The sequence below is a fragment of the Vipera berus genome (genome assembly GCF_964194415.1).
Source record: "Vipera berus genome assembly, chromosome: Z".
Taxonomy (NCBI): domain Eukaryota; kingdom Metazoa; phylum Chordata; class Lepidosauria; order Squamata; family Viperidae; genus Vipera; species Vipera berus.
In genome coordinates, this window is record NC_138205.1 from 10,591,511 (window position 1) to 10,604,804 (window position 13,294).

The 13,294-nt window shown below is 37.5% G+C and overlaps 1 protein-coding gene across 1 annotated transcript; it reads left to right on the forward strand.

Annotated features, from left to right (window-relative positions):
* Positions 1 to 55: 55 nt before the first annotated feature.
* Positions 56 to 8,566, forward strand: LOC308677783 (vomeronasal type-2 receptor 26-like; the record flags this gene model as incomplete). The annotated part of the gene is made up of 6 exons (XM_081344479.1): positions 56 to 279; positions 2,854 to 3,145; positions 5,231 to 6,076; positions 6,182 to 6,409; positions 6,957 to 7,083; positions 7,665 to 8,566. 6 exons carry the CDS (start codon positions 56 to 58, stop codon positions 8,564 to 8,566), a joined length of 2,619 nt encoding a protein of 872 aa, XP_081200605.1.
* Positions 8,567 to 13,294: the final 4,728 nt, after the last annotated feature.

A 13,294-nucleotide genomic window follows, 5' to 3' on the forward strand; every position in this document is an offset into this window, starting at 1 on the left:
CACAGTAAACAGATATGGGAAAAACTGCATCTTAGGTGAAGGTTTAGCATTAGAAATGAGGAGGTTTGTAGTATTGGCAATCCTGCTGCTGCTGCTTCCTAACACAGTGGGCAAAGCAAATTCTGTTAAATGCATGCAAAGTGAACCTCAGCGTATCTTGCTTGAGTGGCATAAACCAGGTGACATCTTCATCGGTGGGGTTACCTCTCACATCATTCCTATTTTTTCTGAGATAACATTTACAAAACTTCCTTCTCAAGACTGGATATACGTTCCAATGTAAGAAAACCATTTTCTCCCTTCCTCACAAAGCTTTCAGCGATGACTAGAGGCTCTCCCCTTTGTTTTGTTTATTATTGGTGGCATACAAATTTCTTAGGATGGCGTTGTAGTGACATCCCAAAGTATAAGAGAAAATTACTTGCTATTGCCAGACATTCGTAAAATAAATTAACTAAAATAATATATGCCAGAGGCCACCTATATTCTGACTTTTTCTCTGTTCCCTCTTCTTTCTCGTGGATCACCACATGGCAAGAAGAGATTTATGTATTTAGAACCATATAGTAAGAGCCTTGGTGGAGCAGTGGGCTAATGCCTCCTTAAGTAACACCAGCTGCCTGCAATTAGTGCAGGTTCGCATCCCACCAGGCTCAAGGTTGACTCAGCCTTCCATCCTTCCGAGGTGGGTAAAAATGAGGACCCAGATTGTTGGGGGCAATTAAGCTGATTTTGTAATAATGCCGCTTGGGGTGTGTGTGAAAGCCCTAACAAGCAGTCATTTACATAGAATGAAGGCTACTGCTAAGCTTGTAAGCCGCCCTGAGTCTTCGGAGAAGGGCGGGATATAAATGGAATTAAAATAAAAATAAATAAAAATAGTAGACATCTAGATTCATCCACCATAGTTCTGGTATGCCTATTCATTCCTAATCATCCAGATTTAACTCTATCACTTCTTGTTTCCTGAAAGATTCCAGAAAGGGTAGTTCTCCTGCAGCAACATAGTGGGTTTAAAAAAAATGAAATGGGAAATCAACAATCCCGCTAAACATTAATTTCTTTTTTTGGGGGGGACATGTATTTCATTTTTTTTCTCCTCTAATAGCAAACATCCCTCCTAATATTTCCATTGGTCCAAAAGATGTTTCAGAAATCAAAATAGCTTCTAAGGACATTCAGTCCTAAAATATTGAAATGGACATGCTGTTGGGGAATCAGTTTTGGATAACATCAGTTGAAATATATTATTGTGTAGAATCTATGAAAAAGATATTATTATTGTTTCTGTACCAGGCATCTGAAATAATACTATACAATGCTTTTGCAGAAATGCTCTATTGAAAGCTCATCTGGAAAACTGCATTCTCTTTTAGATGATTTCTGGTCTTAAATGAATGCTATAAAGCTGGAAAAGAGTAGAAAGGTGCACCCAAAATAATGGTAACACAGCAACATCTGGATTTGTCCAGTGTCTAATCTCTACTGAGACAGAAGTTCTATCATCCTAATTTCTTTCTAGTTGGTTTCTTGGAGAACTTTCAAACCCAAGGTTGACTCAGAAGTGTCTTGGAGAGATATTTTCATGTCTCTTCTACTTTTTCATTATATAACAGCTCACTTTCATTTAAACATGTTTCAATTTAACCCCTCTCTCAATTTCAGATCTTCATTGCTAGAATTTGTTAGACAAATTATACATGTTATACATTATTATACATGCTGAGTTATAGTCAGAAGAAGGCAACAATTTAAATTCCTGGATAAAAAGATTACTTTAACATTCCAGCTGTATTTTAGTAGGGCAGCAATGGATTCAAGACCATTGAGGATCCTCCAGAGCAACTAGTAGGGAAATGTATTTAAAAAAATTCATTTTTAATCCTATCCAAGACATACAGTACATACATATGCAAGACATACCAATAGAACAATCAAACTAATGGTATCATTACTGGAATTATCCAGTACCCCAAATCTACTGAGGCAGATATTCTGTCACCCTAATTTCTTTCTAGTTGGTGTGCTGAAGAACATTCAAATCCAGGGCTGAATCAGAACTGCCTTGGGGAGAGATTCTTATGTCCCTTCTATCAGCTGTCTAGTACATTAATACAATTTTGAAGAAACCATGAACAGAACTGAGAATAGATGATTATATATCTGGCATAGTTCTTTGATAAGTCTGTACCATAAAAATACATTTCTCAAAAGACCACATTCATAGAAAACAAGAAAAAGGAATGAAATTAAAACAGTAGCCAAGAGAAAATTGCATTACATTTGAGGGGTGAACAGAAATTAGTAAATGAATGAAAGTCACAGATCCAGTTGTTCCAGTTCCATTAAGGAATACTTACGTTCTGTTAACTAACTTCAGAATTAGGATCAGTAAAAGTTTAATCGGAAATGCTAAAGTCATACATCTGGATCCAGATTTATTTATGCTTGGACTGGACCCACTGTAATTATGGCCAGAATAATTTCAATTCCATTTAATTTTTTGAGGATAATTAAGCCTGAATTCAATTCACGGGGATAAGAAATGAATAAAATCTATTGTTTAGGTTGTTCTTGCATTGAATGCAATTCCATACAAAGAGCGTATTATTTGATGAAGTTAAGTCAGCATAATTGCCATTGAAATCCTCAATTGCTATAGCTCAGTGATGAGGATATAGATCTGATCTGGCTGCTGACTAGCACTTTTTTATTTAATAAGCATAGTTCATGGATGTAATCACTTGGGTGGTAACTATGGCCTATTTTATTGTTTCTAAAGGGAAACAATAAATAATTAAAATTAGTTAATTTTAATTTCTGCCTACAAGCATCCAATCTCTTTCTTTGCAGATTGATCACAAAGTTCATTCAACATATCCTAGCCTTGGTCTTCGCCATTGATGAGATCAATGGGAATCCTGAGCTCTTACGCAATGTAACTCTTGGGTTCCACATCCATGACAGCTACACTGATTCAAGGACAACCTTCCGTGCCACTTTGGACCTGCTCTCCAACTCACATCAGTTTCTTCCCAACTACAAGTGTGGAAGCAGTCAAAAATTAATAGGTGTCATTGGTGGACTAAGTGCTGATACTTCCTTGTGTATAGAAGATGTCTTGGGCCTTTACAAGGTTCCCCAGGTAAGAACTATGGATGGGCACCAGGACATTTGTGATAATCTGATACTTAATCCCTTCTTCTCATTGCCTCCTGGTAAGTGAGTTGACCATCAAAAAATAAGGTTGCATGATTCAAGAAAAAGGATTTAGTATATGAAGACATAAATAAATGCATCGTGACCCCCGAATATGTGTCTTTTTGTGTGTTTTGTAAAAACACTTATTAATTGAGAAATTCTCCCTTAATTACAACCAGTTGAGACAGAGATTTTTTTATATAAAATGATGTACCATTGGTATATGTCACCAGAGAAATTACCTTGTATGTAAATTGTACAATTATGTTGAAATGTGAACAAGAAGGGACCTTTTCTCATATTTGGTGGAGATGTAAAAAAAAGCTAGAAAATTCCAGATTCAAATAAGCAAATTGATTCAGAGGATTTTAAAGATTAATATACAATTGAGATCAGAAGTTTGTCTTTTGGGTTTGATGGACCAACACTTGGGGAAAAAGTCATTGAGCTTTGTTTTTGTGCGTGATAACTGTAGCAAGATTACTGTGTGCACAAAGTCGGAAAGATTTGGCATTATCTACAATGGAGGAATAGTTCATGAAGATGATAGATTTTAGCCGTAATGGATGGCCAAATTGACTTGTTTGATCAAAAACAGTATCTACTGTACATATATTGCTGACTGGAAACCACTTATAAATGTTTTCTATGAAACAGAAAATGAACTTATGATTTATGGTTTGGGTGATTAGACACAATTGATTATATAAAGAGGAGAGTTAGAATAAGAGCTAGATTTTACATATAATTGCTGAAAACAAAATGTGAAATTACTTCTTTGCATCTTTTTTGTTTTCAATTTTATGCTATTTTTAGCTTTCTCTTTGATTTTTTTCTAATCTTTCTCTTATTTTATGTTAATTTATATTTTCTTTAGTAAAAATTATATATAAGCTTTGTAGTACATTTAAGCCTGAAAAAATAATAGTACAGAATAACATTTTATAAATTACACTACAGCTACTTGATGAGTTCAAAAATATTGCTATCATCAATTTCTTTAAGTGATAGGAAAAACATTATTATATGAAAAAATGTATTATCATAAAAACTGTATGATATGGACACAGCAGACTACTCCAGCTAATGTGTGTGTGCATGTATATGTGCATGCATACACACAAACACAGACACATACAAACTCACAAATATTGGGGGGGGGGAAATTAAGTACTCATACTTCTTGAAATTCTATGCCATTACTATATGTTAAGGATTACATTCCAATTCTCCAAATGGAGTACAAGTTGGTGATCAAATTGTTCTCTTTGCTATTGCTCCTAATCCAGCAACAGTGGAAAGAGAGTAATGATGAAGAACAATAAGAAAAATAATAGCTTTAGAATAGCAATAGCACTTAGACTTATATTGCTTCACAATGCTTTAGAGCCCTCTCTAAGCAGTTCACAGAGTTAGCATATCGCCCCCAACAATCTAGATCCTCATTTTACTGACCTTAGAAGGATGGAGGTCTGAGTCAACCTTGAGCCACTCAGAATTGAACTCCTGGAGTGAGTGGTGAGTTAGCCTGCAGTACTGCATTCTAACCACTATGCCACCATGGCTCTTTATGAGGGTGAGACACAAAACATCAGACCATAACAAAGAGATTTTTACATCAAATAACTCATCAACATTCAATATTCCACTGAAATGAGATAGATGGATACTTGATAAATGGAAAGATAGATACAGTAGATGTTAGATAGATAGATAGATAGATAGATAGATAGATAGATAGATAGATAGATAGATAGATAGATAGATAGATAGATAGATAATGGATGGATGGATGGATAGATAGATGATAGATATTGGATGGATAGATGGATGGATGGATGGATGGATGGATGGATGGATGGATAGATGGATAGATAGATAGATAGATAGATAGATAGATAGATAGATAGATAGATAGATAGATAGATAGATAGATAGATAGATAGATAGACAGATGGATGGTTGCTATGCAGGGTTTTGTCATCTTTCTATTTCATTCCTCTTTGAAACATATGTCTTTTTTCTCTAGCTTTCTTATGGTTCATTTCAACCAACAGTAATTTATGATTCTGACTTCTCTTCCTTTTATCGCATGGTTCCAAATGAAGCCCTTCAACTTTGGGGAATAGTACAGTTACTTCTGCATTTCAGGTGGAAATGGGTTGGCCTTGTCAGTATTGATGACCAAAGTGGAGAACATTTCTTGGAGGTTTTGCAACCCAAACTTTCTCAGCAGGGAATATGTTCTGCCTTCATAAAAAGAATTCCAAAAACTCATCCAATGTGCAGTATAGAAGAAATTCTTGAAAAAATTCCTAATCACATCTCAGCTTTCCAAAACAGCAGAGCCAATGCAGTCATTGTATATGGAGAAAGTGTAACCTTGTTCTGGCTGGCAAATCTTTTATGGTGGAATGACATGCTAACTCCACAACAGACGTCCAAACATTCTTCAGGAAAAGTGTGGATTGCAACAGGCCAAATTGATTTTGTATTCAACAACTTTCAAAAACATTTTGATATACAGATCTTCCATGGTACCCTTTCCTTTTCAATTCACTCAAAGAAAGTTTTAGCCTTTGAAGAATTTCTTCAGAAAGTAAAGCCTTCTTTGGCAAATGAAAAGAGTTTCATCAACAATTTTTGGGAAAATGCTTTCAGTTGTTTCATTTCCAACTCAACCACAACAAATTTATGTACTGGAGAAGAGATGTTGCAGAATCTTCCTACACCTTTCTTTGAAATGGGCATGACTGGTCACAGTTACAGCATCTACAATGCAGTTTATGTCATGGCACATGCCTTAGATATGATGTATTCATCCAACCACAGATCTAAGGCAATACCAATCTCTCAAGACATTGAACCCTGGCAGGTAACAACTCCTTCCTAACCTTACTGCTACAAAGTGCAGGGTTTATTACCTGTGGAAATATTTTCTGTGGGCCTTTTATAATTGTTTACACTTTTTTTCCCCAAGCTCCATTCAGTTGTTCAAAAAATCTCTTTCAACAACAGTGTTGGAGATGAAGTGACCTTGAATGAACATGGAGAAGTCCTGGATGGATTTGATCTTGTCAACTTGATCACTTTTCCAAATGGCTCTTACACCAAGGTGAAAGTGGGAAGACTGAATCCTAAAACACTTCTACAGAAAGAATTGGTGATGACTGATGAAAGAATCCAGTGGCATGCAGATTTCACCCAGGTAGCAAAAACATTATTGTGCTGAAATAATGGCTTGCTTACTTGCTTGGTAGCTAGCAGCTTGCTTGTTTGCTTATTCATCTATCTATCTACAGTATCTATCTATCTATCTATCTATCTATCTATCTATCTATCTATCTATCTATCTATCATCTATCTATCTATCTATCTATCTATCTATCTATCTATCTATCTATCTATCTATCTATCTATCTATCTATCATCTATTTACTGTATTTGTTCATTTAATTTATATTCTGCCCATCTTGCTATCAATTTGAACAGGGTGGTAGCAGATTTCATATTTGAGAAATTTTAAACAGATTACAAGTGGCCACCAGCATATTTTAAACAGTAAATTATTAGTTAGTAAGAAGAATTTTGGGGAGGCGGATGAATAATGAACTGAGACATGGGGTACAAACCTTGCAAATTCTTATAGCCAAGAGCATCCAACTTTATGTGAAAACTCTTCGTTCCATTATTCTGAGCAGCTGACAGATGAAAACCAAAATGGATCTTATCTCCACCCTAATGTTTTTGGACAGGTACCCCCTACTTCTCTGTGCAATGATCCCTGCCAGCCTGGATTTCAGAAGGTCAAGAAGGAAGCCAAGCCCTTCTGCTGCTATGATTGTTTTCAATGTGAAGAAGGAAAGATTTCCCATCTGATGGGTATGTCTGCCCCATTTTAAGCGTGCCAGAAATGAGACCTAATGAAGTTTTACTTCAGTCATTGCTTGACTGCCTCTTCTTCATTCCATTCATGTAGAAACAGAAAACTCACTCACTTTCAAATTTTTATTAATCAATTTAGAATAATCAGCAAGAGAAAAAGCATGATGATGAATTAACAATTAAAAAATTGGAGAAATGCAGTATATGATTAAGTAAATAGTCTTTAAAGGCTGCCGTGTGTGTGTGTGTGTGTGTGTGTGTGTGTGTGTGTGTGTGTGTGACTCTTATCTACTCCAAGTTGCTTTGACTGTTAGTAGTTCAGATTCTTGTAGAGAGCTTAAGCTTGCAACAAACCCTTATATTCATTTGAACTCTCTGGATTTCTTGATTTCCCCAGCACTTGACATGGATCATTGACAGATGGAAGTGACCTTCTTTCCATCACAACCTTTTGACCCTTGCTTTAAGGCAGAAAACATATTCTTTTCCAGTGTTTGATAGAACCAACTACCAAAGTATCTCAAGGCTCTTGGCTGCAAAGATCCGTGACTAAGATTTTTCACCTGTTTCTTTTTCAGATATGGATGACTGTGTCAGTTGCCCAGAAGATCACTTTGTAAAAGATGGGGAAAACCTGTGCATTCCTAAAGTTATACATTTTCTCTCCTTTAAAGAACCTTTGGGGATCACCTCGGCTTCATTTGCTATCTCCCTTTCATTGACTGCATCTTTTGTGCTGGGAGTTTTTATTAAGCACCAGCACACTCCCATCGTCAAAGCCAACAACCAAAGTCTCAGCTACAGTCTTCTTATATCCCTAATTCTCTCCTTCCTTTGTGCATTCTTCTTCTTTGACCGACCCATTCAAATAACTTGTCTTCTTCGACAAACATCCTTTGGCATCATCTTCTCTGTGGCAATTTCATGCATATTAGCAAAAACCATCCTGGTGATCCTGGCTTTTTTGGCCATCCAACCACATTCCAAGATGAAAAAATGGATGGGGAGAAAACTGCCAATTTTTATTGTTCTTTCCTGTTCCCTTGTTCAAGCAGGCATTTTGGCCATTTGGCTAGGATCCTCACCACCATTCCCTGATGTTGACATGCACACATTTGAGGGAGAGATAGTGCTGGAATGTAATGAAGGTTCAACTAAAATGTTCTATTGTGTTCTAGGATATACGGGCTTCCTTTCCATTGTATCTTTCTTTGTGGCCTTTTTAGCGAAAAACGTACCTGATAGTTTCAACGAAGCCAAGTTCATCACGTTTAGCATGTTGGTCTTCTGCAGTGTCTGGCTCTCCTTTGTTCCAACCTACATGAGTACTAAAGGAAAATATATGGTAATTGTGGAGGTCTTCTCTATCTTTGCCTCCAGCACTGGCTTACTAAGTTGTATCTTTTTCCCCAAATGCTATGTGATTTTACTAAGACCTGACCTGAATCTCAGGGAGCAACTAATAAAGAAAAAGAAATAAGTGCAGTATAAAGAATTAGAATTTCCTCCCTTTTAGAAGAAGAGTGAATATCTTGGGGAGGAACAACAGAATAAACTTACTTTATTCTCCATTATTTTCAGTTTCCAAATTTCAAACCCTGGGAAATTTGCTAATAGAGATATCTAGTGCCATAAGTGAATGCAGAAGAGCATATTTTGAATACAGTTGCAATAAGTTAAATGAATGTTGAGAGATTTATACCAAAACATATAGTTTAGATCATTTTACATTCAGTACAAACGTGTGTAACAGGGAACGTTGTATGCAAAAGCAGTAGTGTTCTTCTTACTTATCTGTATTTATTTTATTTATTTATTTATTTATTTTAATTCCATTTATATCCCGCCCTTCTCCGAAGACTCAGGGCGGCTTACAAACTTAGCAGTAGCCTTCATTCTATGTATATGCCTGCTTATTAGGGCTTTTACACACACCCCAAGCGGCATTATTACAAAGTCAGCTTAATTGCCCCCAACAATCTGGGTCCTCATTTATTATCTGTATTGCACTTTCTATATCCTTAAGATATTCCTTTTAATATCTTCCTTGTCACTTTTTATTTGTAAGTCCATTTGTAAAGTATAAATCTGTTTGGTCTGTTACTGACCAATTTTCTCTTCCACCCTTCAAACAGGACATTAAAGGTAGGAATTTGAAAGGCAGAGAGCAAAGAAAAAAGGACAAAATCAGTAAAGAGATTGTAAATGCGGCATCTCCTCCACCTTAACATATCCCATATTTTGCATCTTATCCCACTCTTACTTTGTTCAATAACTGTGCATACTGGCACACATTAAATGCTAGTTAATACCACAAGATATCAGCGTTGGACCAGAAACGTATACACAATAGTACTATTTTCCTAGTGAAAAGTCAAGCATTACTCCGACCATTCACTAACTTTGCTAGTAATACCACAAGATGTCAGTGTTGAATTAGAAATGTACACAGAAACTTTGCAGTGAGATATCTAAACTTGAACTAAGGAGCATTTTCCCTCAATAGGCCAATAGCGAACAGAGGTGGAAGGGACCTTGGAGGTCTTTTAGTCAAATCCCCTCCCTCCCCCTGCAGGAAACCCTAAACAATTTCATACAAGTGATTATCCAGTCTCTTCTTAAAAGCCTCCAGTGACGAAACACCCACAAATTCTGAAGGCAAGCTATTCCACTGCTTAATTATTCTCACTGTTATGAAGTTTCTCCTTAATTCCAAGTTGCTTCACTCCTTGATTAGTTCCCATCCATTGTTTCTTGTCTTGCATTCTGGTGCTTTGGAAAATAAGATGACTCCCCCTCTTCTTTGTAGCAGCACCTCAAATATTGGAACACTGTTATCGTGTCACCCTTCTTTTTTCTAAACTAGCCAAACTGCAGCCGTTCTTCATATGGTTTAGTTTCCAGACCCTTAAATATCTTATTTGCTCTTTTCTTCACTTAGTTGCTCTTTTCAAAGTCTCAATATCTTGTTTATAATGTGGATTCATAGCTCACTCTGAGAACTATGAATTAGTGGAACAACCTTCCTCCTGGACTCAAAGAAGTTCCATCACTAGAAATTTTAAAGCAAATGTTGGACACCCATTTACCTAAGATGGCATGAGGGATTAGCAGACTTCCAATATATTTTCCAATTCTATCTTTCTATGATCTTTGTTTAAGCAAACAGTCTATTGCAAGAATTTAGAGGGAAGCAAGGAAATAAGTCCAAACTTGCTCAGGTTAGATCATATGGAATCATCTCAGCCACTTCCTACTCTACAGGAAAAAGTGGGCAGTTTAAAAAAAAACTAGTTTTGGGAGAGGAAAACAAGAGAATTTGGAGGAAAGAGCCACAAAATGTTGAAAATTGTTCATCTTTATCATGTCTGCTAAATCTCAAAACATAACATTGGAAGTTCTAAAAAAAACAATAGAATAGAATAACAGAGTTGGAAGGGACCTTGGAGGTCTTCTAGTTCAACCCCCTGCTTAGGCAGGAAACCCTATACCATTTCAGACAAATGGTTGTCCAATTTCTTCTTAAAAACTTCCAGTGTTGGAGCATTCACAGCTTCTGGAGGCAGGTTGTTCCACTGATTAATTGTTCTGTCAGGAAACTCCTTCTCAGTTCTAGGTGGCTTCTCTCCTTGATTAGTTTTCATCCATTGCTTCTTGTCCTGCCCTCGGGTGCTTTGGAAAATAGCTTGACTCCCTCTTTTTTGTGGCAATCCCTGAGATATTGGAACACTGCTATCATGCCAGCCCTAATCCTTCATTTCATTAAACTAGACATACCCAATTCCAGCCACTGTTCTTTATATGTGTTACACTACAATATGTTTTAGCCTCCAGTCCCCTGATCAACTTTGTTGCTCTTTTCTGCACTCTTTCTAGAACAGGCATGTCAAACTGCTGGCCTGTGGCTGGATGTGTCACACTGAAACCGCGCCCACCCCATTGCTGGCAATGGGGAAAAAGTCCCAATATGTCACACGATGTCACATGATGTTGTTCTGTACCAGCCTGCTACCGGCCCTACAGAAAAGGCAGGGACAACCCCTTTTACAAGAAGGCAAGAGGCTGGAACTAAGCCTGCCAAATTTATTAACATGAAAACATAAACAGAGCAAAGAGAGCAAAGAGAGCAAACACGAACCATGAAACAGGAACTATTCAAACGGTTGCCTTCAGCAAACCAGCCCTCCCACACATTCCCCTTTTATACAGTTCAGGGCGTGGCTTCTCTCTGCCTCCTTCCGAGGTGCCCCATTGCCTTCCTCTGTTTACTCCTGATTGACTGCCTCCTGCGTCGGGCATCCTTGAACAGGGCCAGCTGTGGGTCATCTTCATCCACGCTGTCAGGCTCACACAGCTGGGTCTGCGTCGTGACAAGGTGGGAGGGGCCTGGCTGAGGGCTCTCATCAGCAAGCTCTCCAACCCCCTCAGCAACCTCTCCAACACCCCCCTCCTCCTCCTCCTCTGAATCGTCCGACCCAACTGCCGAACCCACCGGCTGACCCTGAATCACAACAGATGTTGCAAATTTGACATGCCTGTTCTAGAGTCTCAACATCTTTTTTATAACGTGGTGAAAAAAACTGGATGCAATATTCCAAGTGTGGACTTACCAAGGCATTGTAAAGTGGTATTAACACTTCACATGATCTCAATTCTATCAAGTGGTGGGATTCAAATATGTGAACAAATGGTTCTCTGTGTGAATGATGTTTCTGGAAGTCCATTCTGGGCCTGGGCAACAAAAAAATTAGCTACCAATTCTGCCAAAGTGGTGCGAACTGGCTGAATCCCACCACTAAGTCTATCCCTCTCTTAATGCAGCCTAGCACTGTGCTGGCTTTTTGGGCAGCTGCAGCACACTGCTGGCTCATATTTGTCCACTAGGACTCCAAGATCCCTCTCACAATTACTATTATTGAGTACCACCTACTGTACCTGTGCATTACTTTTTTCACCATCAAATTTCATTTTGTTAGATAGCATCCAATGTTCAAGTCTGTCAAGATCTTTCTGTTTCTTAAACCTATCTGCTGGAGTATTGGCTATTCCTGCCAGCTTGGTGTCATCTGCAAATTTGATGAGTTCCTCATCTATCCCCTCCTCCAAATCATTGATGAAGATGTTAAAGAGTACTGGGCCTAAAAAGCTGAAAGTAAATCAAGATATCATTGGAATTTAATGAATATAGGTCAAGAAGTTTGAGTATAACTCTCAGTCAAGATTGTATGATGTATTGTAATGCCTCTCATTCTTTAAATGAATTAAAGTCTCTGAGATATTAGCATTTATGTTAACTGGCTGCAGTTTCTTATTCTCTACTCAGGCATGAAAATTTGTACCAATCTTATTTGTATGTACTTTGCAAGCTCAAGACTTCAGCATTCTTATGAAACATTCTGAGCTGCAATTTTACTTCTCCTTTGAACAATTCTATGGAAAATTATTTTAATAGACAGCCTCTGATTTTAGTAATGCTATAGGAGTTAGTTAGAATTAGATATGTGAGTTAGATACACAGTGTTTGGCTTATTGCATCATAATTATTTTGCATTTGTTTGTTTTTTCTGTGTCGTGGAGAAAGATTTTATCATATTTTCTTTTTGTCTTTTCTTCTTGTTAGCACTCAGAATTATTTATTTAAGTAACCATGTATCCAGTAGTGGGATTCAGCCGGTTCACACCACTTCAGCAGAACCGGTAGCTAATTTTTTGTTGCCCAGGCCCAGAATGGACTTCCGGAAGCGGCATACACACAGAGAACCGTTTGTTCACATATTGGAATCCCACCACTGCATATACTGTATCATCTATTTTCTCCAAAGAATCAGGAGTAGCAATGGATTGTTTTAAAACAATATGAATAAAAAGTACATCAAATATACAGGAACAAAGGAATGATGGCTCAAACACACTTATAGACCCTAAACCAAAAAATAAGCTTGTCAATAAATACAGTCTTGCTTGTTGGCAGGACATGAGTTTTCCAACACTTCTAATTCTTTTGAAGTGTGACTTGTGTAAAACTCATAGCAGCTATTCTGTTGAATTTTCCTGGTAGGTCTATTGAGAACAGGTGATGAAAATACCTTGGGGGTATGATTCCTACACCACAGGGTTTCCAGGGTGGGTCCTATCCAGGGCTCTCTAGCCAACCTCAGCTACCCATCACAGTGCTCTTTCAGGTGGACCTTGGTCTAAAACATGTTGT